Raw genomic sequence first — 27617 nt, 5'->3', positions numbered from 1 at the left:
CTAGAACAATCTCAGATCCCTCATGCATCAGCCTACAACAGGCGGGGCGACAACGAGAACCTCACCCGCAGGTGGAGGTTTAACAATGAAGTCACAGCAAATCAAGAAGACAAGATCAGAATAGAGCAAGCCCTCAATGACTACATTAGAGATAACAACATGCCAGGCATGGACCCCAAGATTCTGTGGGAAGTGCTTAAAGCGACAGTCAGAAGGATACTAATAGATATCACAGCCAAACGGAATAATAAAACTAAGACACGTAGTCCAACTAGAAAATACATCAAAAGCCTAGAAACAACCCACATCAATGACACCAGGAATTACAACACCTTAAGAGAGTTGCCCCAAAAAAATACGAATACAACAAAATCCAGAGTGAATGGGCTGGTTTGTGGATAAACAAATACAAACAGATTAACCTATGCGAGGCAAACAAAGCAGGGAAAATCTTAGCGTCATACCTGAAGCACAAACAAAGACAACACACCATCTCTTCCATCACTGACTCACACAACAACACGCACACTCAGCACAAGGACATCCTACGTACGTTTGGTGAGTTCTATCAGGAGCTCTACAAAAGGGACAAAACACTAGACCAGGATGGTTGCACCGAATACCTGGACAGACTAAACCTTCCCAAGATAACGAACGAGGAAGCACTGACACTAGTACAGGAGATAAGCGCAGCCGAAATTGAGATGGTAATTAAGTCTCTTAAAGACAATAAGGCGCCGGGTCCAGATGGATACACGGCCTCCTTCTATAAAAGCTTACGAACACACCTACTCCCAACTATGAAAAAAGTCTTCAACCATTGCGAGGGGGAGGGAGTGGTGTCAAAATCCATGACGGAAGCAAACATAATAGTTATCCCCAAAGAAGGCAAGGACACGCAACGGCCCCAAAACTACAGGCCCATCTCACTTATCAACATAGCCTGCAAAATCTATGCCAAAATCCTAGCCTAGGCTCAACATGGTACTCCCTCAACTGATAAGCAACTCACAAGTAGGCTTCCTGAAGACATGTATGTCTCATGATAACACAAGACTCCTGTGCCATGTTCTCTAACAGTCCTCCTAGTCTGATAAGCCGGCGGTGGCAATCACACTAGACGCAGAGAAAGCGTTCCACAGAGTGTTCTGGCACTTCCTATAACAGTGCATGCGGGCGTACAACATGGGAGACAAGTATACGAGGAAGGTGATGGCACTGTACGCAAACCCCAGTGCGCAGATAGCTATAAATGGGGCAGTCTCAGATCAATTCACCCTTCAATGGGGAACAAGACAGGGGTGCCCCGTCCCCCGCGCTGTTTTTACTGGCGCTGGAACCCCTGATCAGAAATATTGTAGCCAATAGAGAAATGTTGGGAGTCACCATCAACAAGGCCATAGAAAAACTTGCAACTTATGCGGATGACATCCTCATAATCACAGAGAATCCCAAATCCTCTATCACTGCCCTCATGAACACCATTGGTAAATACTCAGCCTACTCCGGCGACAAACTAAACAGAGACAAATCGGAATGCATGCCACTTAACGTCCACACCACCAGATAAGTACTAGACAACTCAGGATTAGTCTGGCAACCCGGGTTCATCAAGTATCTAGAGATCCAATTCGGCAAAAACCTCCAAACCACACTAGTCCAAAACGAGAAACAAACCTTAGAAAAGATAAAAAGGCTCCTGGAAACCTGGTCGCCCAAATTCATAACATGGTGGGGGGAGGATAGACACAATAAAGATGATGATCACTCCGGTGATCAACTACCTGGCGGGAATGCTCCCTTGTACACTCACAGGCGAATTCCAGCGGTAAAATGGACAAAATGATAAACAAGTTCCTATGGCAAGACAAACAAGCATTTGCAATGCAATAGGTCTCGCATTTGCGAGAGTTTGAGCTATTGGCATTGTAAACTGCACTGCCTTTTATTTATGTGTTTAGAAAAGCTGCAAGTGGTGCGTAAACACACACTTTGTACTTATAGTTCTTGCTTACAAGAAGCAAGGCTGGCAGTAAAAGAGGTGTAGTTATTGCCAGCAATTCTTGTAAGCAACGCCTGCAAATACAAAGTGTGTGTTTATGCACCGCTTGCGGGTTTTAAAAATACATAAATAAAAAGCATTGGTATTTACAATGCAAATAACTCAAACGCTCGCCAATGCTGTATCTATTGCATTGCAAATGCTTGTTTTCATGTTGCACAACAGCACGGAATGCAGTGCAATAGTGTTTAAAGGAAAACAATTTCTATGACACAGTCAAGACTGGCTGTGTCATAGCGCTTAAAAAAAAAAAAACTCATGTTGCACCGCAGCCTGCTTTGCTGTGCAAAATGTAAAAAAGAATGACAAAGCCAATACCAGGGTTGGTAGGCCAGGGTGCACAACGGGCCGTAACTACCCCAGTGTTGCTCAACAATCCCCGCCGCTATTGTTATAAACACAGTACTCTTCCCCATGCTTGGGCCATCAGGCGCTCACACATTAGCAAAACATTCCTTTGAAATGTTCAACATGCAATACACAGAACTTTTAAATGCATTACTGTGAAGAGCAATCATCCCACCCAATAACCGAGCAAACCCAGAAGCCAGGGGGTAACAACCAACACAAATATTCTTCGTAGACAGATTTACACAGATGCATTCATAAACCCAAAATTAAACCTTCCAACAATAGTTATTCTAAGAACTGAAAGGGGCGGGTCTATGGGCAGCACAGAACGTATTGCTTAGCAAGCTGCTGTGCAGGCAGACACGGACAGGAGATGGCGTCGAGGACACCGAGGAAGACTGGGAGACAAGGACATAAGCACACAATCACAAGGAGACAGACACTTGCATGGGGAAACAACAAGAGAACAAATCCGTACACTGGGCCAGAAAGACCAACAGGGGAAGGGATGGAGGTGAGGGGGACGGTGTTAGGGGGAAACAGACATGGGGATAGAGACATGGGGATAGAGACAAGGGGCAGAGATGCCACGAAAAGGAAAAGGGGAACTGAGGCAGCGACAGACGACCAGACAGGGAGACACTGACACCTGCTACAAAACAAGGCGAGGCCCGGTATGAAAAATAAATTAGTAAACTAGCAAGCTGCGAGGAGATGTACCGGAAGTTCGGGAACGTCACGCCTGTTGTGGGGCGGGACTTCCGTCTTCTGAAGCCCGCGCCCACCGAGTGGCTGGCCCAGAGGAGCACTGGTTACGCGAGGCTCCCATGCCTGAGGGAGAGCCCCACGGAGGCTGCAGAAGTACGGAGTGGCGCCGATGCGGTGAGTGGGGCTTAGTTATACCGGGAAGGCGGAGGCGGGTGTGTCTCTGTATGTGTGCGTGTATGTGCGAACGTGTGTGTGTGCGTGTCTCCGTGTGTGTGCGTGCATGGTGTGTCTCTCTGTGTGCGCTTGGCGATGCGTTGCAGGTGCGAGACCTAAAAAGCGAGGATAAGCCAGAAAAACTAAGACTAGATAAGAAACTAGGAGGTCTAAAACTGGCAGATTTCAGAACATTTCAGACTGCATTTATAACGAGACAGGGAATGTACTGGATCCTGCCTATCCAGGGTTACACGCCGGTCTGGCTCAGGATTGAGAAAGCCATACTAAACAATATCAACCCAATAACACTTCTCACCGCGAATAAACAGACACAAAAGAATAGCCCTATACTTAAAAACACTAGATACGCCCTCCTTAAGGTAGATCAAAAACTGGAAGACAGCGTTAAAAATTCTAACTGGGAATCGCTGTGGGCAACCTCCAGGATAAAATATAGGGGGAAACCCCTAGCCTGAGACTCTTGGAAAAGACTAGGTTTCTCATACCCAGCCTAGTTGGAGGAAGGAGGCAGCCCCTACACCTTCAACATGCTAAAAAAAACGACATAACTTACCAGATATAGAACTCTACAACTTCCTCAAAATCAGAACAGCCCCAACCAAATCAAAAATAGCAAGACACAAACCCTCAATCATCCAGTATATGGAGAATCTGAACAAAGTGTGCCACCAGGTGTCCCACATATACAAACTACTCCGCCCCAGCTCCTCTAAGCTTAACGATAAGTCAACCAACTACTGGGGATCACATCTAGACACCGCACTTAGTGAGCAGGAGAGACACACCCTCTGGTTGTCCCCATCGAAAAACACGATATCCCCAGTGTTAGCTCAGACAAAATTCTGGCTTCTGCACAAGACCTACTGGACCCCAGTGCGCTTAGCGGCTTTGGGGCTGAGGGAAAATGACCGCTGATGGAACTGTGACAGAGAACAGGGGGACCTGGCACACCTCATTTTCCACAGCACAAAGGTAAAAGAAATTTGGAAAAAAATATTTACCTTCATAAATAAAGCCTTAGGCTGCACACTTAAAGAAGAATTTGCCTCACTCACCACCGCATTTATAACATCTGATATTGACACGCAACATGACAGAAACCTCCTAGATCTCTTGCTAACGGCAGCAGTCAAGATAGTATTCACCAAGTGGAAAGACACCTCCAAAGCCACCGTCAGGGGGTGGCTCAACTGGGTGACATACGTGAGAGGAGCCGACATCACAGCCTTATGAAACACACCATGGAGAAAACCCAACAGGGGTATGGGGGCATCCTTGGACAAGTTTCTAGTCCCTTACGAACCCCCATGAAAGTGCTAGCCAGAAACAAGTAAAGGGCCCACCTCCACACCAACCACTAGAGCAGGACACCCCTCCCTCCCCCCCTAAACTCTTCTCTCTTTCCCCCCTTTTTTCTTTCAGAGTAGACAGTTGGACAGGGGGCCAGTCATGCATATATTTTCTTTCACTTCGACCAGCCTGATGGTTATCCCTAGCACAAAGCGCCAATGAATATATGTTATATGTGGGATTGAAGAGATGCAGGGACGTTCAAGCTTATGTGCTCTACGAGTAAACTGTATAACCAGCAGCTAAGCCACATGGGCTGTCACCCCTGTATGAACAAATGCGATGACGATTACATGTTACTTGTCATATGTTATAAGTGTAAAAAAACAATAAAAATATTTTCAAAAAGAAGTCACGCACCGGATTCCTTCGCGTTTCCTACTGCTAGTCCATGTTTTTTTTTTTTTTTACTTTAGGCAATGTTACTTGTTTCTTCTGTGGTATCCCAGCACACACAATAGACCAGTCTCACTGTGTTCCTGTTGGGGGCTTTGTTGTTCTGTAAGTACATTGAGTGATCGTGCTCTTTAAAGACGATCAGCAATTTTGTAGCTGCTTGAAGAGCACCTGGAATGGCTCGCCTGCCCACGCACGGTGAGCAGGCAGCAGCAGGGGCCTGGGACTGTGAGAAGGAAAGAGCCTACCCTCCCTACTACAAGTGCTTAGATGTATCTGCTAGAGGCTGCCAAGCACGCTAGCAAAGGCTTAGAGTATGATGGATGATGTCTGTCCAAATCAATGTATACTTAATGTCAACATTTGCTATTAGGTCAACGGGTGTTTGCAAATCACAGCGTTCACCATTTGCCCCCTTGGCGATGCATACAGACGACATTTAATATATTGTGTAATACTTTATCCTGGTGTGGAGCCATAGGTTCACATTGTGTCATGTCCAGCTGGAGTTCTTGGTTTAGTTTGATTTATTTTAACCATCTGATGGCATGCCGAAATAGCTCACTGACGAGCCGAGCGCTTTGCAGATTGTTTTTATTGTAACAACCATATATTAAACATAAGGTGCTGTACAAAGAAAAAAAGAGAAGTGCCCTCACACACCCCAGAGAATGCTATGTTTCATCAATGGGCCTGCTCACCGTCGGGCCGGCGCTGCAATGCCTGACGGGCACCCGCAAAGGGGCTCTTTGGCGGAGATCTTTTATTGATAAAGCCATTGGGTGTTTGTGGACAGGGTAGTGTCGTGAGTGTGGCGTGTAATTTAAAGGTCTAGGGCTGCCATTTTCAATAGTTCTATTCCTAGGGTGCACTAGCCTAACTAACAAGCATTTGCATAGCAATAGGTCTCGCATTATTAAAGTTTGAGCTATTGCCATTGCTAAATAATGGAACACCAATAGCTCAAACTTTACTAATGTGATACCTATTGCATTGCAAATGCTTGTTTTTAATGGGAGGTAGCAGCCAGATCTGGACTAAACGTGGGTTCTACTAGGTTTGCTTTGAAAGGTTTGTGAATGTTTGTAGATTTTAGAGATTTCTTTTTTTTATAGGTATATCTTAGTATACTTGGCTAGGATATGCCGAGGACAGCTTTAGTCAGGGCTAGACGGATCATTAGGCAAATTAAAGATTTCTGGGAAGCAAAGTTTCTTTACACGTTTCAGTGTGCTTTAGCCCCTAAAATGACACGGCTGCAGTGGGCTAAGCATGCCATTTATTCTCGTTCTTAATAGCACTATTCATCAGCACCACAGCAAGACAGTTTCCTTTCACTCAGTCTTAACTCACTTCCTGACTTTTACCTGTGTTCCTCTGCCATATTAGTCTCCTAGATTCTCAAAAACCAATATATAACCCCCTCCTCTAGCAGCAGGCACAGATTTGGCAGAGAGGGAAAGGACTGACTTGCGCAAATAGATCCCAAAAGTCTCAGCTCTGGACTACGATGAGCCCATACCTAGTGAGCACTCCAACTGAACTTCGACCTCAGAGTGTGCCCCAAGACCTGTACAGCTCACTTACATACCAAAGTTAGCCATTTGTGGCCTTTTAGGGAGTCAGTGGGAGGGAGTCAGTGACCACCACAGACAAAGTAGCTTCTCTTAGTCTTTACCGTAGGAAGTAGAAAGCTCACTAGGCTAACTGCCACTGTGCGAAGGCTGCATTTTTGTGGCATTTCTGCATGCTTAAAAGTAACTCAGAGCTCTGACCAAGCAGTCCTCAGGCATCCTGTTACTACTATATTTGACACCCTAACACTATGGACCACTTTAGTGGCAGGAGAAATGGGTCAGTGATACAAGAGGCGTATTTTACAAACAAACAAAGGGCATTATTAGGTCATCTGGGACATAGGGCATGACTTGGTCCCCGTGAGTTGAATCTTTCCTACTTAAGAGGCCAATAAAAGGAGTATAAATGAGCTGGACAATACCTATACCTTTCTTTGCAGCATTACACCACTACGTGATCATGTATGTATGGCTGCAAGTGTCATATAATAATATTACTGAGTACATGTTCAATGTAAGCGTTGCCATGTGCACAGCTAGAATATTGCACAGGACGGTATGCTGTCATTCCTGCCTTTTGTTAATTCATGATTTTGTAAGCGATGTGATGTCATCATTTGTGTTTAGAATGAATGACAATCAGAACCCGGGGTATATTAGGCTGATAGAATAAATTGTTTTTCACCAAATTCCATTTGTACCTTCTCTGCAGATGACAAAGGCATATTGCAAAAGGTCAAAGGGATCGTTTCTTGTAGAATGTCAGTATAATAACCTGATTATGCTTTTCCATATCCCGAACAGCTCCAGATTTTTCTATTAAGGTAACTGAACAGCGGTAATCATCAATTGTAATGAAATTTCCTGTCTCCAATAATAATACGTGCAAATGTGACCCTTCTTGGGCTGGATTTAAACGAATGATTGCAGTGCCTTTTGGCTCAAATATCACAGCATCTTAAAATGCACCTGAAATACACCATCTGACCATGTTCAAGCGTCCTTTAACTGTCTTGAGAAGTAAAACAGCATTTGGCAAAGGTTCCTTTTGATGTTGCTGTACAGCATCCAAAATATCCGGCGCAGCATGGCAAAAGAAAAAAAAAGTTTTTAAAACTAGGTGTAATGACGCAGTCATGTGATTTTGTAGGCATGTGCATGCGTGCGGACGTGTGCACATGCACCATTACGCATGTTCACAATTTTTTCATTTACTGATCCAAGAAGGATCATTACATTTTAAACAAGGAATAATACCAGCACGCACTTGGAGGATGCGGGCCTGTGTTCCCACTGAGGGCCCGTTCAATGCTAGTTCTTTCCCCACAGGCTTCTCGAGCTCTCCTGCCTAGCCATTTGTCACACCCCTGCTCAATCAGATGTTGCTATTTCTGGGCAGTGTCGTGATCTGTAGGACTCCTGTCCTATTTCTGCTGCTCCTTGTCCATGGAAGGCTGACAACCCGACCCCTGGGGGCAGGAGGGCGGGTATCCCACAGTAATCTCGTTCGAGCGACGGGGGGGCTGCTCATCACTGACAAATGGCGCAGTTAGAATAGGGGTGTGAGGAGGGGGTGTCTCTGTCCCAGGGAGAGAGACAGCATGGGCCTGTTAATTAATTGACGCTGCCAGGATGTCAAGTCATTGGCAACCTTTTCCAACCTAATGAGAGGCAGCCCTGGGAGGGTGGGGGTCGGGGGTCATTGAGAGGAAGGGCCACCCGTTCAAACCTGTTGACAGAGGAGTCAAATGCTTCATCCTGCCACCGCCAATATTTCAGTCTGACAGCACCGAAGACTTCACTGAGTGAGTGATAAACACTGCTCTCTGACAGTAGCAAATACTCTCTTTGAACAGCACGTAATACTATTTTATGGCAGTGCTGCATTCTTCATGATGGCAGTTACAACAAGTAGTTCAGTAGTAGTTTCAAATACTGCTCTAAAACAGCGCCGAATACTTCATCCTATCAGCCGCAAATTACCCTTCCCGCCAATGCCAAAAATCCATTCTGTATGTGACCAATACCTCACCTCCTCGGTGCCAGATAGCCCACCTTGTAGCGAAAAATACCCTCGCCACTACCACTGTCGGTGGTAAATACGTCTTCCTGCCAGTGCCATTCACTTCATCAAATACCCATTCACGAGCGGGCCAGCCCTCTCTGCCAGCACCAAGTACCCCAGAGCGAATTCAGCGCTCCATCCTAACAACAGCGGATCCTCCTCCACAACAGTGCCAGACATCTGTCCCCGAAACTGCTGAATTCACCCACAACTGGACTGCAACCCAAAAATCAGTCCAGGAAAAAACAAGACGTCAGCGCTTCTTTCCTTCCGTTGCTTCCCTGAGAAATGGACCCACAAATGAACAATCCCGCGGGTGGTGCGCGCGCGCCACAGCAAGGCGTGCTTTCAATTATCGCGCCCGTGTCTGGGCACGATAATTGAAACCACATGGCCTGTTGGTGTCTATTACGCGCACCAAGCGTGTAATAGACACTAATAGGCCGTGGGCGGAGCAACGCGCCCGCCTTTGGCCAATTGTGTGCAGTCTTTTATAAAAAGACGCACGCAAAGGCCAATGGGGTAGCACAAAAGGCATCGCACACGCACGAGCGTGTGCGATTCCTAGGTCCGTGCAAAATCCCCGTTTTTCACCTACTAAATGTCTCGCGCTGCACAGTGCAACGCTAGGCGCGAGACCTAAAAACCAAAAGCCCTGTCTGGTAATAATGGTCCTACAGGGTCTGTGTGGTGCATGAGGTCGACGTATTTCTTGCCTACTGGAGCCCCCAACGGGTCTGGTGGCAATTCATCAGGAACGTGATATGTAGGAGAAGTTAATCTCAACTCTTGCACTACCGCCTGTGGAAACTGCAGAAATTATCGATAGCATAAGCTGAAGCCATTTTGTTTGTTGTATCCATTTTAGTTATCCATGTGTTAGCCATGTGCTTCTCCCGTCTTCGCTGTTGCCTGCCCTTGTATTTCGTGTGAGTCATCAACTATAATTAACTCCTTCAGTACAGGACCAGAGCACTGCACATGCTCAGAAAGGCCTGTAGCTGCTAGAATGCACCTGTCTTAGACTGTAACGGTCAGGCTGTTTTAACTGATGTAAGCAGAAATGTCTCCCCTCCCACTTTGCTGACCAAGACATATTTGTATGCCCATGTTAGTCAATAACGATTCTTGTATGTGCCAGTACTTCCCCTAGGTCCCATGCGGACTATGCAACAAATGTATATAAAAGACCCCTGGTTTCTGTACTCCTTGTACTGCCTCATACAGTGCCTGAGGGTGTTGTATCGATGTAGTCCCACTCATGAGTGATTAATAAACTCTTTGTTTTGATATTCCAGCTTCCGTGCCAATCTCTTCTTTGTAGGTTTAAGAACCGGTGCATCAGCGAGTCCCTAAAAAGGCTTTTTATTCCACATACCAGGCTGGTTCTTGACATTGTATGGCTCATTTTTGAATGTATGCATATTCTAAAAACAAACAAATTAATTAAAAAAAGAAGGAAGGAAATGAAAAATAGGAGAAAATCAAAGAAGGGGCCAGTCAGCCCTGACACTGAAGCACAATTATTTACAGACAGATGTGCAAGGTGATCTGGCAAAAAGCAGTCACTCGGAGGGCAATGAAGACAATGGTTAAAGGAAGCTGATCCACACTGCCCTATGCTGTAGGCAGTTACATATGGAAGCAGAATGTAAATGACACTTAAAAAGAAAAATGGCAGAAGAGGACTGACCCCAAACCTCTGACATTCCCTGTAACAATATACCAGTCACCAGGCTTTAACATGTTTTAATAACAATCCACGTTTAACAGGCCTATTGAATTTAACATGCACTTTTCATAATAAACATCAGTCCTACTGCCTTTTTGTTGTAATGTTTCATAATAGACAAATCGGACATATGGCATCTGGCATAACTTTCCCAAATAAACCAACCAGCCTTCACAAGTGTGACCATGACCAACTTGAGCCTGCTACATTGAACATGAGTTTACCAACAGGCATTTGCAATGCAATAGGTCTCGTATTTAGGCGAGTTTAAGCTATTGGCATTGTAAATGACAATGCCTTTTATTTATGTTTTTAAAACAAAAATAAAATGGCATTGTCATTTGCAATGTCTATAGCTGAAACTCGCGCCAATGTGAGACCTATTGCATTGCAATTGCTTGTTTAGGTAAAAGTGCCTGCCTTTCATCACAAAAGAACCAAGCCTGGTGTGACATGCCTGGCTCTAGCCCTACCTGTGCCCCTCATTTGAACTTTGAGGCTGGGGGGTTCGGTGGGGTTTGGGCTGTGGAACCTGCCAGGGCGGAGCCTGTGCAGTGTTGATGTTTTGGACACCGAGTAATCTTAATTCATGCACATACAGTCACTGCCCTCTCTCCAGACCACAGAGCGATGGTCACTTGTGGGGGTTGTATTTAGGATTTTATAGGAGTATGTGTTTTTGAGGCAGAGAGCGAGTAAGGCAGAAAAACAGAAAAGAGGCCATTTGTAAGTGAAGGAGTCAAAATAAAGCACACGCAGAAGAAAACAGCAAATTAATTAACTAAACAAGCGTGGCCGCTGAAGTGAGGGGCCGCGCAGCAAACTTTAAGACACGCAGGAGACATTGACGATAGATGGTACACAACAGAAACCCGCCCCTTCCCAGCAGGAGCCGACTAACCCTAATTAGCTGCTTCTGATTTCTAGAGAGCCTACTCCTCAGGAATGCTCGAATGCCATTATCAAATAACGCTAGCATATGATTTTCAGCTCCATTATATTTTTAGCTTTACCTCATTTGAGGAACCCTGTCGGTAAAAGCTTAAATATGTACACAGTAAATACACAAACACTTACACTGCATGACTTTGACTTCTCTCCCTAAAGGCATCCACAATCCTTTGGTAGGAGCATGGGCCAGAAAATCCCTGGCATGCTCATTGCCCGGTGCATCTGGTATGCAATCTTCTGGCTTCGTCTCATCCTCCTATGGTAAAACAAAGAACAAACAAGCATTTACAATGCAACGGTTTCGCCTTTACAAAAGTTAGAGCTATTGGCATTGTAAATGACAGCATTTGTATTTATGTGTTGGTTTTGAAAACAGATAAATAAATGGCATTGTCATTTACATTGCCAATAGCTTAATCTCTCGCAAATGCAACACACACACACCCACAGAGAGGCCCCCCACACAGAGCCCCCCCACACACACCCACAATATTTACAGTGGAGTTCATCTGTTTTTCTCTACCGCCATGTGACATAGGCTCCTCACCGGGACACCGTGTGATGCGAGTCGCTATGTGCGTCGCACAGTGGCACCCTGCGAGTTGACAGGCATGGTAATGAATTAACAGCACAAGGTGTCCATTTCAATATAGCTACTGGCACGAGAGCCTGGGGTGAGAGTCTGGGCAAAGGATGAGAGGCGGCAAGAAGGCACACTAGCAGAGCCTGCCAGTAACCACAGGCACAGACAAAGAAGGATGATGGGGGCGCTAAAATAAACCACCACACCACGCACTCCGAGGCAGAGTCTGCTAAGTACCACAGACATGAGGTGCCCAGGGAGAGATTGTGAACACTAGAGCGCGCATGCAGCGAGAACAGAGCATGTAGTGTGCAATGGTCGTGTCACTGTGTGATATCATTTGATGGAAGCTTCACTTCATCCACCTTCAAATTTAATCATTTCTTATCTCCACTGGATAAGTATTTTTAGGATAAAACCCTTCTCTACTCCCTCAGCAAATACTAGGGTGCTGCGTCCCCCTTCTCCCTCTTAGAAAAGCACTTACTCCACAGTCACAAATGTATGTTCAGTCGCAGCGGTGAGTAACTATCTGTACGAGGTATTTGAATACACAAAAACGCCCGAGTTTGTAGATGTTCCTTTCTGCAAGAGGCCAGTTTTAAAATGCTAGCGAGCTCACCTCTAAACCTAAATTTGCAGATGCAGCATTTGCACTATATTGGCGCATATTTCAAATTCAAAGAGCACCTTTTACATGAGCAATTGCACCACACCTGATTCTGTAACACTAAACTGTTCCAAGTGGGCTGTTTTACCATACTTAGGATCTGCCCACAGAGAGCCCCAGCCCATGATTACAGCGCATCCGTGTGCCCTGCTCCCCACAGAGAGTCCCAGTCCATAATTACAGCGCGTCTGTGTGCCCTGCCCCCCACACAGAGTCCCCAGTCCATGGTTACAGCGCGGATGTGTGCCCGTTTGTCTCCTCGAATGCCTATCTGGGATTACAGAGCCCTGCCCTGCTCCCCACACAGAGACCCAGACCATGATTGCAGCGCATCTGTGGGCCTTGCTCCCCACAGAGTCACAATTAATGATTACAGCACATCTGTTTGCCCTGCTCACCACACAGAGTCCCAGTCCATGGTTACAGCATAGCTGTGTGCCCGCTTCTCTCCTCGAATGTCTAACCGGGATTACAGGCATAACCCCTGCCCTGCTCGGCGTCCCTAGACCGGATTACAGGGGGGGAGGGGGCATGTGAACTGATCACTTCACCGGAGCCCCCTCCCCGGGTCCTGCGTCGGATTACGGTTAGGAAAAGTGCCCTGATCCCTAACCCGAATTCATCATTACAGCGGGGACACGTTCCCTGTTTGCTTCATCGAACCCCCCCCCCCCTCCAAGAGATTACAGGGGGGATATGTTCCCTGCTCCCTAACCAGTTTCCCTGCATTACATGTGTTCCCTGTTCCCGACCTCGGGCCGCTGTTCTGGCTCGTACGCAGCGGCCTTGAGGGCGGGGGTGGTCTGTGACCAGCAGATGGTCCGGCTGGAAGTGACATGTAATCCCTCAGGCTGCACTGCAGACCGGGCGAGCCGGCCTCTCAGCAGTGACAGCTCGCCGGATCCTCTCCCGGTACCCGAGAGGTGCCGCGGTGTAATCACTCATGAGGCGGGGTCAGCCGCTGGGATTTAATGTCTTATTTTTATTACAGATACAGCCCCACCTTTCCTCCGCCTCACCTAATGCCTGCTAGAGCGAAGTTTGGGAATTTGCATACATTGAAAAAGCAGCAACCGGGGCTAATAACAGACTGCCAGCAGATTTGTGGCAGATTAAATCACATTTCAAGAGCAGAAAGTGGATTCTGACGTCTCGAATGCAATTTATAAAGGACGCTTATTGCTTGTTTATCATATTGTCGATGAATGTTAGGAGGTGTAGTTGACACCTCTTAAGACCTAATGGCGCGCTTTAGTCTCTTGCCGCCCTTTGCTCGAGGCTGGATGGAGCGTCACTGGGGAATATTCCAAACTAAAGCTTTTGTGGGTGAGACGACAGATGAGGGGATGGGCGGGGGAGCCTTTGGGGAGGAGGGTGCAGCGAGCGGAGCAAGGAAAGAACCCGAGGGGGCGATGAGAGAACGTCAGAGAGTAGTTGAGAGAGAGGGGGGGAGTGTAGGAGGGGCTGGGAGAGGGACAGAGACTCAGAGCGATGTGTTCAGCCAGGGATACATTGAGAGACAGACAGGGGAGTAATGCAGGTCCCTGCGGCGCAGGATGGCCCTCAGCCCTTCAGAGGGAACCCATCAGCCCAAGACCATAGCATATCCGTGAGAGACCCGGGGGCCCTCCTTGTCCTTCCGCGAGGGAGCGCGCCAATGTGTGCTGCGCCACCTCAGGGCCAGCTTTAGGCATGTGCAAGCTGTGCACCTGCACAGGGCCACCAAACCCCAATGGCCACCACGCCAATATATATCCTTAATATATTAATCCTCTGAGGATGGATACATATTTGCGGGGTGGCCCCTGGCAGGGATTTTGCGGCCCCCGGCTCTGTTCCACTTCTAAACACCCTGACCCCCTCCCCTCTTTACTGGACTGCGCGCTCCGCCCCGCCCGGACCCCCTCTTCCGGGCCCCCTACCTACGCTCCCTGCCCAGGGCCACCATGAGCCTAGAGCCGGCCCTGGCCACCTGAGAGAGGTGACGGGGGCTCCGAGGGTGGCGGGAGAGACACTGCGTGATAGATGTGGCCTACTCCGCCTGTGTCACCTTGCCTCTGTGCAGAGTGCATCGTCACGTACCCACTAAAGGCACCATTTGACGTACCAACGATCTTCTGCGATGCCCTCTCGTTTAGGCATTGTGAAAAAATAACTACTCCCCCCCCCGAGAAAACCCATAAACGAATCTTACTGATGGACCTAGCCCCAACCTCATCCTATCACGCTATGTGCTCAGCGCCGTTGCTTCCCCCTCGCATTCAACCCCCCCCCCCCCCGACACGCACAATGCCCCCCACCCCTACGCTCCAGGGGCTAATATTCCCTTCCCGGGTTTACCAGCACAGCCCTATAGACGGGTGGAGGTAGGTGTGTGCAGCACACTGGTAACTGGAAAGGGCTGTCACTGTGCCACAGCTACCTTTAGAAACGCTGTCACACAGCTGTATTTTTAGCAAGACCGGTTTTAGAGAGAGAATAGATTAATAATCAGCCTTGGCAGTAACCGAATTAAAGTTCGTGTCAGCCATCAGAATTATCACAGCAACTTCAGAGACATCTAGGGCGCTACTGTCAGGGAGAGGCTTCCTTTAAATTAAGAACAGTGACACCGATTCAGTGCCTTCAAATCAATGAAAGAGATGTGTTGAGTTCTGGATCTTCAAATAAGCCAGTTGAGTTCCTGCGAAATAATGCGCCCATTCAGCGAGTTTTATCCAGTGAGGCAGATTCAGTGAGATACGAGGAGGCATACCGAGTTTCATACAGTGGAATAGGCGTCTGCGTTTATTGCAGTGAAAATGAGGAAGTCAGTTCCTGGCAATTAGGAAGAGTTAGTGACACTGAGTCACTGAGGCTGACAAGCGACAGTCTGACAGTGAACACGATTGCTTGAAATTCAAGCCGCACCTTACACTCAGTGGGTTCAAAGAGCTGAATCGCGCAGTGTGTCACCCTGCGGCCCACTCGGCCGACAGTCTGACAGTGAACACGATTGCTTGAAATTCAAGCCGCACCTTACACCCAGTGGGTTCAAAGAGCTGAATCGCGCAGTGTCACACCCTGCGCTCCACTCGGCGGCTAGATTCAGTGAGTTTGTGTGAAGGGAATAGTCTCTGTTTTATGCAGTGAGCAGGCTCACTGAATCACAGGCAGTAAGGAAGACCCAGTTTGTGTCAGTTAAATAAAGATTCACTAGGTGCGAGGCAGTGTCATGCACGGTGGCATTGAGCAGCTGCAGGGAGTTATTTTAGGGAAGTAGCCCCCAGTGGTTTCCGGCACACAGGGCTACCCACTGGGTTGGGACATGCCTGGCGAGTTTTCAGTAGTGAAAAGGCGCAGTGAGCCCGTGAGCGGTAGTAGACAGTGAAAGGTGCTGCCTGGTTTCCAGGCACACAGGAATATACCCTGGGTGTGAGGCAACGGGCAGGTTGGGCGAGCTGTACACACAGAGTTTTTTTTTTCTTCTATGAATTCATAACTATTCCCTGGGTTGGACGCAGTGACCGGCTCAGTGAGCTAGTGAACACACCCATCGAGATTTAGGCAGGCACACAGAGGCGTTTGGTTTCGGCTTTATAAAACATGTTTTTATTACTGTTATATATGCTTGCAGTTCTATATAGCATGAACATGGTCCAATTTAGGCAAGCACAAAGTATCCCTTTTTAAGATATGAGAAGATGAATTGATTTGCACAGAATCACAGGAGGGTGAACCGGTGCCGGAACTCTAATGTCCTTTCCCCACTTTTAAAGTCGGCAGCTGTGGCCATTAGTCCCCATCCCTCCCCAAAACAGTCCCTTTTTGGAGAATGAACAGCCTAAGTGATCCTGGAGCAATGAAATAGGTTCGTTCGGCTCCAGGCACGGTGCACGCAAGAGTTGTCAGTATAACACGTACCTGTACGGATCTGGAGTCCTTGTTTGCAGCGCAGGTCACAACACAATCCTCACTCTTATCTTCCAACAAAAAACAACAAGTCAGGTCCCGGGCCGGCAGCCAATCACAGCGCGACCCGGGGAATGACGTCACGGGGGTGTCCCGGCCGGCAGATTCGGGGGCGTGTTTTTCGTGCTCTCCCCTTCCCATTGGCTGGAAGGTAAAATTCCAGCCAATGGGAAGAGGAGAGGGCGGGACTTAAAAAACCACACGGAAACGCTCCCGAATCGCGTTTTCACGGGGAAAGCGTGATTGACAGCCAATCTCTGCCAATGGCTAGCCTCCATTTATGGAGCTAGCCAATGGGAGACAGAGGCGGGACCAAAGCCCCATATCTAGGACATAAGATTTCGCCCTGGGCGGAGCAACTGCTACGCAGTTGCCAGGGCGAAACCTAAAAAGGTGTGCAAAAGAAGTACACTAGGCAATTTACGGAAAGAACTGGAAACAGTGGTAATTCTAAAGACATATAGTACCTCTATTTTTCTTCAACACCCTATAAGGAAAGCTCAAACTTTAAAACCAACATCGGCGAAGTAAACATGTTTGGCCTTGACAAGCTAATATTAAGCTTAACGCCTGAATATTGATTTAATTTCTTTTACTGCAAGCATAGGGCACAAAAATAACAAGCAACAGCACAGCCAATTGGTCTCGGCAATCTGAGAGCTTTTGGTATTGTCAATGATAATGTCTTTACGCCATGTGTTATGGAGTGAAAAGGATGTATGTGGTGTGTAGTGGAATTTTGTTTTGGAATTATATGTTTTTGTAGAATTATGGGGCGTGGAATGGAAATGTGTGGTGATTATTAGTTCCAATTTTAAGAGCAAGGCCGAAACCTCCTGAGGCAATGCTGCATGATGGATCGCCAGAAGAGCTGTGACATGAGCCAATTCTCAGTTTTAAGCAGGCGCGGTGCATCCATTGGGGCGTGGGGGCATAGCCCCCCCGCCCGCAGCTCCCTCGGCGTCTTTGAACTTAAGTAAACTGATTCAGTTTACTTAAGTTCAAAGACCCGAGGGAGAACTGACAATCATGTCAGTCAGCATGACGTCGGACCGCCCGGTTCTGCGGGCGAAGAATAACTGTGCCTTAAGCCTAGCCTGGTGCTGCTGGCAGGGCCAGGATTGGCTGAGGGGGGCTTTAGGCGGCAAAGGACCCGGCGGCGGCCCGGACGGGCCCGGGACCTCACCTCAAGTAGGATTTTGATTTTTTAAAATGTATTTTAATAACAGCACCCCCCTCCCCCCCCCCGCACACCCCACACGACACCCACGCGAGCCGCATCTGTCTTATTTCTGGAGCGGGCGAGGATAACAAAAAGCAGCAAGAAGTGGTGCTGGGTCAAGGAAAAGAAACAAAAGAGACATATTCCTCAGGCCCACTCCTACCCACTCCCTGGAATTTAATTATCAGGGCATTCTTTAAAAAAAAGTCTCCTCACGTCCTCAAAGAAGACAGTCTCGGAGCAAGCCAGTTGAAAGGAACGCGAAGCAATTATTGTTTCCTGTTGTGACCCTAGCACGTGCCCGAGCGGTTGGCAAAAGCGCTCTTGTTACCTGGCCCTCAAGCCGCTGGATAAAGGCAGGTTTTTGTTTTGAACACGGCATTAGACTTAGGGTCCGACCGAAACCAAGAGAAGACTCTCTCTGGGCTGCAGGCAAGGCAGTATATATTTATTTGTACCCAGCGTATTGATGTTCTGGTAGCGATGTACTGCGATGGGGGTGTCCGGGAACAGCAGTGGAGTCGTAAGACAATGGTTGTCGGTGAGACGAAAAGCACACCTGGCAAACGTTTAATACATGGTGAGCTATCAGTGTGCCGTTCTGCGCCACATGCCTTTTAAATGATTTTCTGTCATTTATGTAATTATGTAGCTTGCAGCGGGAACAGTGCGGACAAGCCAGTAAACAACTGGGTACTTATTTGTAGCTTATCGGGTGACATCCAATTTTGGCGCAAGGCTCAGATTATTATTATTATTAATATTTTTTTACCTTACTATGAAAATATTTTACTTTTCAGTAAAGGTAAAGTGAACGAGTATTTGGATATTTAAAACATTAATGATGATATTACATGTGTTCTGGTTTGTTGCACCCTTCTTTCAGATGTGATTGTGAAAGCGTCTTGCCGGCTGATGGAGACATACTTCATGAGGTAAATGTTTGTGACTTGTATAATATAATGAATCGTAGGTCACAAGTGTGCGTCCTGGCATCTCACAAATTGAGAAGTTTATATTGGGTCATGGCAACACCTACAATCTTCCCCCTGCATTAAAAGTACCTCTGATTGTCGACAGAAGCTCCTGGCCGCAATGAAGCAGACTGACACATAGTGTTAGTACAAGTCTGAGACTTGTGATGTCAACAAATAACTCATCACCAACTTTCACGCCTCACCACTTCCAAAAGTCACCAGCCACCACTGGTTTTAAGTTGATCAAGTAAAGGATTTGCTGCAATTCTGAGGTCGACATAGTTTAAAGCATTCCAGACTGAAGTGGAATGAATGACGCTAATGATCTGGCATGAGTGTTAAAAAAATGTACACTGTTGCAAATGTCTCAATTTGTTCTGCAAAGAAGGTAACAGAGCTACACTGAATGCCATCTAAAAAAAATGAAAAGGTGTTGGAAGGCAATGGATAGATTTCCAATAGAATAATTCAAAGAAAGCATTACAGTTCTTGGTCAAATTGATAAGAGTTGTGAAAAGATCTACCAGGCTGACATGTTTTAGTAATCTTTTGAAAACTTCTGTAGGGCATAACCTGGCCACATCTTGAGCGTGGTAAATGCGAATCTGGGAAGGGAATATCAAAGTTATTGGGACCAGTCAGCTGAATGGAGCGTATTGGCTGTAGTCGTACACGCTTTTGATAATATCAATAACGTTCTCTAGTTTGGAAGTTGATAAGAGCATTTGTTAGTTTAGCTCATGGGTGGATCAATACTTTAATACGGAGGAATAGTTCTTTGGGTGGTTCCATTTAAGATACAAGTCCACAAGAACCAAGTTGAGACAGTCATTGCAACAATTTTTGGAATCGCATCTGTATCAGTTTTTAGATGTTGCCAAGCTTCAGCGATGACAAGAAGATCTAGAGTAAAGGAGTAAATTCATGCCTTTGGCTGCAAGGGTATGAGCTGAATATGCATTGAAGAGCGTGCTTTGCAGATATGTGATTGCAATGAGTTTGGATGTGTGGAATTTTGCGAGGAAACAAATGAAGCACTAGAGGGAGCACCTAACTGATTTTGGTTGCAAGGGGTTAGTTCATAGGTTTTCTAGATATGTGTGATTGAAACTACTGGGACACAGAATTATTTGATCTCCGAGTTATAGAGTATCAACAGAATAAAACCTGCAGACAGGATGAAGTGGGATCGAGTTGGTGTGTGGTAAAGAAATAGAGCGGAGGCACACATGATCAACCAGCATTGGTTCTTAAGTACAGGCATTATAAATCGGTTTGTGTAATACAAATCACATACAAGGATTCATAATACTTGTAGAGCTAAAAAAACGGAATTGTATTGAAATGTCACATTAGAGAACATTCTTCAGGAGCACAGCAACTCTATGAACCCGATATTCTAATGGTTGCTATGTGGTCACATTTTAGAGCGGAACAGGCAGAAACACTTTGGGAAATTTTACTAGCTGCTTCTGTTACATTGCCACCGCATATGATTTAAATTGCAATTCCGATCTTCAGATAAGCAATTACTACAATATCCAAAATGCAAGATGTGCAAAGTTTATGGTTCATCTGTACAACCCTGACTACTGAAGTTTTTAAAAGTGGTGAGATTACCCAAGAGTGCAATCTTTTACACACCCCTGTTCTGCTCAGTTATGGACATCCCATCATCTAACAAACCCCACATACGCTAAACATGATGAAATTAAATACGAGTGAATGGGTGGGGTAAAAGGGAGCACTGCTATGACTGTGTGGGTATAAGCTTTAGCATAGGCAGCAGGAAAGCATCACAACTGTAGACTAGGCATCCTACTGACAGATGTCTCAATGTTTGTTTGTATATCTTCCTCGGGCTATGGGCTAGGTTGGCTCTAGACGGTTCTATCTGGGTCACCCTAGACCTGCCCCCAGTGGCTCTTGCGGCCTGTGACAGCACATGACGTCAGATGGTGTAATGTAGGCCCAGACAATCAAAGCAAAGCACTATAAATAGCCGGAGGAGGAGGCTGCCCGTTTTCCTAGCAACAGTGGGACACAAAATGGGAAGGGTAGTGCTATTGCGTGACAAGAACGATTAACACTCCAGTGCACAGAAAATTTGGAACACAGCACCACACTAGAGTAATGCAGCAACCAACTCCCACATGCACACTAAAACTGAGAAAATGCAACATCGCATCACCCAATCACACAGTTACCACATCACACCTCACTGCGGCGCACAAGTACCTGCTATTTAGGCTCACGGAGGCGTTATCTGAGCGAAGAAAAAGTTGAGAAATGCCTTTGGTGATACACGCTAAGATCCATCGCTACTGCGCTGTGTGACACACTCCTATGGCAAAACCACGCTACCTCCGTGACCTGTTGCCCCGCCCTTCCCCATGCGCAGCCAATAATAGAACGAGCGATAGAAAAGTGTGACAGGTTAATTAAAAAACAAACAAAAAAAACGGTGACCAAAGCAAATTAAAAACACCAGCGCTTCTGAGGAGGGCTGGTAAACAAAGATAAACAAAGTCCTTAAATTGGTAATAAAGTGAGGGATAGTGGAAGGATTGAATAGATACCCAAGATATACTATCCTGGCGGTGGGCTGCGGACAAATTAGAAGACTAAAACGTCCTGCAGGACCGAACAGGCGAAATAACCATCCCTGTGGCCCTGAATGTCCAGGCAGAAGTGTTTAGCAAATGTATGCAGGGAAGCCCACGTTGCTGCCTGACATATCTCGGAATGGCACTCCACAAGCTAAATCCATGGATGCAGCCCACTCTCCAGTGGAATGTGCACTTATGCCCTCAGGAGGTTTCTTTTTAGCCAGGATATAGCAGATCTTTATACAGAGAACGCCCCAGCACGAAATGGATTGCTTCTGTACTGCCCAATATCTTTTTTTAGCTCCCACACAGCCAACGAAGAGTTGATCGTCCACCTGAAATGCTATTGTGTGGACAAGGTAGAACGACAGCACTCTTTTTGGGTCCAGACGATCGAGTTTCTACACTTCTGTAGAGGGATAGGTGGGCAGTGTGACCAAATGACCAAAATAGAATGGGGTCACCATTTTAGGTGGGAAAGAGGCCTAGTTGCGAAGCATCACCTTATCTGGAAATATCATAAGATAGGGAAGCTTACATGATAAAGCCTGCAGCTCACTCTGCAGATATTGCCACGAGAAATGCTGTCTTGATGGCAAGCAACCGGAGAGGACAATTATGCAGCGGCTCAAAGAGCGCAGATATGAGGTAAGTGAGAACCAGGTTCAGATCCACTGAGGGGTAACGAAGGGCGTTGGGCGAAACATATGTACAAGCCCTTTCAGGAATCTATTTTAAATAGCAGACTTGAAAAAAGAGGGTTTGTCAGGTAGCGGCAGGAAAGCGGACAGAGCAGAAAGATAACCCATGACAGTGCCCAGACCAGAGCCCTGCTGGGCAAGGTTAAGAATAAAGAGAAGAATAATAAAGAGAAGCACAAAGAGGGTTGATAGACTTTTCTGTATAATATTTATTACATTTTTGCCAATGGCAGGCGTATACAGTTTCGGTGGAGGGTGCGACTGGCTGCCAGAATACCTGTGCAAACTTTGGGAGGGAGGTCAAAAGCTATCAACTGTCGCCACTCAATCTCCACGCAAGGAGGCGGAGAGTTGACAAGTTTGGGTGGAGAACCCTGCCCTGCTGTTGCGACAGAAGATCTTCCTGAAGGGGCAGCCTGCTCGAAGGATCAATGCTCATTTTCAGAAACTCTGAAGAAGTCAATTTTAACCAGATTTTCCAATTCATCACTCATCACCTTTACCATTCATGTATTAATGCATTCCTTCAGTTGCCTGTGCAGTGTACAACCTTGTCAGTGCCTAACAGCGAGGACAAGACAAAGCTAGGAAGTGCTGGTAAACAAAGATAGAAAAAAGTCCTTAAATTGCTAACAAAAAAAAGGATTGTAGCGAGATTGTGCACTCAGTCCCTGCTCTCAGGGAGGACAGAGGAAGAGGCAGGACAAATGTATATCATGGACAAATGGGGAGAAACATTGGGAGAGCGACGATTGAGTCAGTCAATAGCAAACCTATGGGTGGGCTGAAGCCCCTAACGTACATACAACAGGGCACTTTTCTAGAAGGCGCACCATCTAGAGCAGAGACCTAAAAAGGAGAAAAACATGAAGCTAGCTACCTGAATGAGGTGAGACATATGTTTGGTTCCTTGCAGACAAGTGTGTTTAGAACAGTTGCAGAAAGCTTTCTTCAGTTTTAATGCACATCAAGGAAATATAATTTTTATTGCCACAATGAAAATGTACTGTTTTTAGTTACTATAACTTTCGAGATACAGCCTGTGCGCCCTGCCTGCAGAAACTTTATGAAATATAAGTAAGTCACCCCTATAGCAGGCAGTAACGCCCTAAGACAGGGTGCACTCTATTACATGTGAGGGCAAAACTACATGAGCAGATATGACCCAGGACAGTACAGCATGTGCTGGACACTGGTGAAAACAAAGTCTCCAGCTACACAATGGTTTCATTGAAAATAGGGATGTTTGGTATCAAACATCTCGTATTAATAAACCTATACTGATGCCTGTGTTGGATTTATTAATACATGCACCCAGAGGGCATCTTAGAGGTGGCCCCTGAAAACCGACCAGCTGGTGTGCTTACTGACTAGTTTTCACCAGCCTGCCACCAGAGATGGGTTTCTGACCCAAAGGGGTGAAGGCCTTTGCTCTCTGGGGGCCATAAACCAAGCCTGCTTGAGAAGGGCACCCCCACCCACGGGATGACCTGCGGATTAGCATTCTAAGGCAGTCGAGCTTCAAAAAGGCCCACAAGGTATGTGAATCTGGCTGCTCTCACAAGAGAGGAAACCGACCTGCTTTGTCCAGAGTCCTTTGGCACCTGGACAGGCAAGAAAATTAGCTAGGCAAGTCAAGCATGTCAATCCTCAGGCAAGCACCACTCCTGAACTGGGCTACCTGAAGTGGATGCGATTTTTCAGAAGTCCCCATCTTGGCAATGGCAAACGTAAGATTTTTGGGACAGTGTTCTGCTCACTTCCCACAAGAAGTGGTCATATAGAGGGCATAGTGACCCCAGGGGTAAGTAGCCCATAAGCTACTACTCTACACTCCACTGACGCCCCTGAATTCGGTATTTAGGAAAGTACTGGCACCGGGAAATCAGATCCTGACGACCAAAAGAAGAAGGGTCGGGGTGCCACAAAAGCGAGGACTGCAGAAGAAGCATCTGCCGGCCTGGTCTTATCTTCTTGACAATTGCACCAAAGTAGTCTAGTCTTACAAGCTGCGGATTGTACAAACCATGAGATAACTGCCAGAACTTCTCCAAAGACTCAGAAACTCCTGTGGAGCAGTACAGCTGCTTCCCTGCATTCTGCAGACACCACAAAGAAGACTACGAGACTCCTGAACTGCAAACACCGGGTGCCGCAAAGCACTACTGCATCCACGCTTCCTAGCCTGAGCTGAAGTGGGCCAACGGTGCCAGCGTGGCCCCCTCGACCTCCAGAGACAAATCTCACCTTGGACTTGCCCAGTATGGACTTCCAGAACACAGCCTGCAGCCTCTGTGTGCAGGTCCTCTCTACTGTGACTGCTCCTGGAGAGGTAAATCCGCTGCCTAAGGACATCACTGCACCCGTCACCGATTGCCAGTGAAGAAGAGGACCAACGGTGTCCCCGTATCCCCTAGTATCGTGAGGCCTGAGCCCCCTTGTTGCTTCAGTCCGACTGGCCCCCCAGTTCGAGCCTGCAGCCTCTTTTCCGATGGACTGATCTCCATAGACTTGAATGTGGCACCCAACACTGTAAGGCACCCCTATACCCGGCCGCCCCAGTGCTGCCTGCAGTGAACTGTTGGTGCTACCTTGGACCTTGCCCCATACTCTCCCAAAGTCCAGAGATGGATCCCGTAAGTTGATGCTGAGTTCCCAAATGCAATACATTTTCCTCCAGTGGTTTATATTACCAGGAAGTGCTGCAAATACAATTTAAAGTATCAAAATCACCCGATGCTGAAAAACACACCTCTGCACCCGGACGTCCTGGTGCCTCCCGAGGTAACCTGTTGGTGTTGCCTGTGACAGAATGCAGCGAGTTTTCTTCCTAAGTTAACATTGTCGCAGAGTGCTTCAATTAGGATTTAAAATATCAACCTGCTACTTTAAACAAGCATTGGCATAGCCAATAGGTCTCGCCTTTGGGACCTTATAAGTATTTAGTTATGCAGCACAACATCCTCGGTGCAACAACATCAACTGTTGCATGGCTAAACACTTATAAGGGCCCAAAGGCAAGACCTATGAGCTCAAAGCAGCACATATGTTAGCCATTATTTGAGCTGGTGGTTTTCGGTGGTTGGCACCAGCACTTAATTGTCAACAGCCCAGGTATGACAGTATGCCACAAGGTGGCGCTGTTCATCTAATTTAGAGATGAGCAGAACAACTGTTGTTAATAAATACAATAGATATTAAAAATGACTAATACCTACCTCCCCAGCCATTCCTTGAGCAATGGGAACCTCAAATAATCTGAACTGTTGCACTTGTAGGCAAGAGAGTTGTTTTGGTATCGTCATTGGCTGCAATGACAGTGTCAATGGAGAGTGCAAGTTGCAGAGGCCTCCTGGCCAGGGCCCTGGCACTTATTATTTTACAAATTAAGCACTGTTTTAGGCTTGCTTCCACTCCCTCGACTCTTTGAATGGCCTCCACAAGAGAGCTCAGGCTGTCGTGGTATTTGGCCTACCCCTAGGCTCTAGCTGTGGCTCAGAATGAGCGCAGGCACACAACAAAACAAAGCCATTTTTACAGCACACCAAACCCAACCGTGACTGCATGGAGGCACCCCGAAGGAATAAACAGCACCTGCCAGGAGACTATCAGTACTGACTGGCTGATTACTGAACTACTAGAGAAAATGAAACGTGGATGAACAACTAAGTTAAGAACAAACAAAACTACATCTACCATAACGCATTGCGGGTGATTCATGCAACTTGTTATAGTGAAAACCACAGATGTGCTATGTGGACGGCGCACTGATCTCTAGAGAAGGTGTGTGTTAACCTGCTCAGCTATCTTACTGCTGTTACATAACATGGAGCTGCACAGATAAGTCTGCCTATTTCCAGGCCTAGTCTTGACACAAGGGGGCGACACTGTGTCCAGCTTTGTGACTGATTGATCCCCTATAGATCAAGGCGCTCAACATTTGCCACTATTGTAGCCCGTCTAGGTCCTCGCGGCCGCCTCCGGCTCTTACCACATAGGTTATGCGGCAACCGCACAGGTTCACCTATTATCGATCAAACCAGTTGGAATGCCTCGATGCCGCACTAGAGGCGGCCCGCGCTATGCCACTACGTCAGAGTAGACCGGTTGCATCTCCCCGTTTCTTTGAGGGGGGTTGGGAGGGCGCCTGCACCTCTTTTTAAGGGGAGGTGGGCACACCGCCCACACTATTCAGCAGAGCCCTGCAGCCCCACTCCAGAGTGTGTGCCCTTTGCAAACACTCCAAGAGGCAGGCGATGGGAACGGTGACCCCGGTGCCCCCACCAACCAACTCCCCCCACCCCTACTGTTTTAATACAACCACAGAAATAAGCAAAATATACACTTCAATTAGAGTTCATAAATCAGCGGCCGATGGAACCGGAAAAGACGCCAGGCGGGCCGGGAAAGGTATATGTTAGCCAGTTCCCACGGAGGAGCCGTGGCGAATGCGGCTTGGCCGACAGATGCTGGTGTGGGCGCAGGGAGAGGACCCCCAGAGCATCAAACGTGATAGAGGTATTTTGTGCCATGGCGAGACCAACAGACTCTAGGGAACCTTGCTGGGATGAGGGGGGTCTGCCTAGCGCCCAGAAATTCGTGGACAGCGCCGTATAACTAAAACCTCAACAATCAAACAGCAGGTTTAACGTGCCCAGGAGTAAGAGGCTGGGTGTCTTTCTTATTCAACCTAATAGACCCACGGACAAGCAGCTTGGTTGCATGAGCGCCCGATGGATATAGCGCCCAATGCATGTAGCGCCCAAATATATGAGCAGTCTCGTTCATACGATAGGATAGACTGCGTTATGAAGCTTGACTGGCGAGCGCCCAGTCATGAGGATTGTTTCTTAGAGCGCTATATAGTAAAGAAAGCCACACAGATAAATGAACCATTAAAGGGACAAGGGCTGTGAGAGCAACGTGCTCAAATATAAGAGCAGGCCTCTGGCATATCCAGGTAACTTGGAACCTAAGGCGCACCCACGTCACGCCCGGCATATAACGCAATATAACGTACATTGATTAATAAATACATTTATGATATATTAAATAGGGGTGAAATTACCATGCCCACATGTACTGCCCCACCCTTCATCTCCCTAAGCAGCAAGGCCAAAGGAACCCTGATGTGTGCGCCCACCAACAACACTACTGGCACGTAACGCTAGCTAGAATAAAAATATCAAATTCACACTTCCATAGCCAAATATGTTCAGCAGACCCCGGGTCTCTTTCATATCACTGGCTGGCCTGCAGTATGACGCAGAGATGAGGGAAGCAAGGCTGGGGCGCACGCATGAACTGCGAAGCCGTGTCACACCCGCGGCTCTGAGCGCCAGATAAAAATACGCGTGCGCGCCACAGCAGGGGGGAGTGGAGGGGGGCCTGCGCAGCTTTCCTTAGCGGGAGCGAGCAGCCGCACACAAAATTGCTAACATAATGTGCCGCTCCTGCTCCCACAAGGGAATCGCC

General features: G+C 47.1%; 1 protein-coding gene across 1 annotated transcript in view; it reads right to left on the bottom strand.

The window, feature by feature from the left end:
* RP9 (RP9 pre-mRNA splicing factor) overlaps positions 1-27617 on the bottom strand; it is a 109511-nt gene that overhangs the window by 64199 nt on the left and 17695 nt on the right. The window contains exon 3 of the mRNA XM_078688244.1: positions 11556-11685. Within this exon, the coding sequence (XP_078544370.1) occupies positions 11556-11685 (130 nt within the window). The remainder of the gene's footprint in view (positions 1-11555; positions 11686-27617) is intronic.

This window comes from Lissotriton helveticus, chromosome 4_1 (assembly GCF_964261635.1).
Source record: "Lissotriton helveticus chromosome 4_1, aLisHel1.1, whole genome shotgun sequence".
Classification (NCBI taxonomy): domain Eukaryota; kingdom Metazoa; phylum Chordata; class Amphibia; order Caudata; family Salamandridae; genus Lissotriton; species Lissotriton helveticus.
Note: the sequence above shows the minus strand (reverse complement) of the source record. Positions and strands in the feature narration are given on the sequence as shown.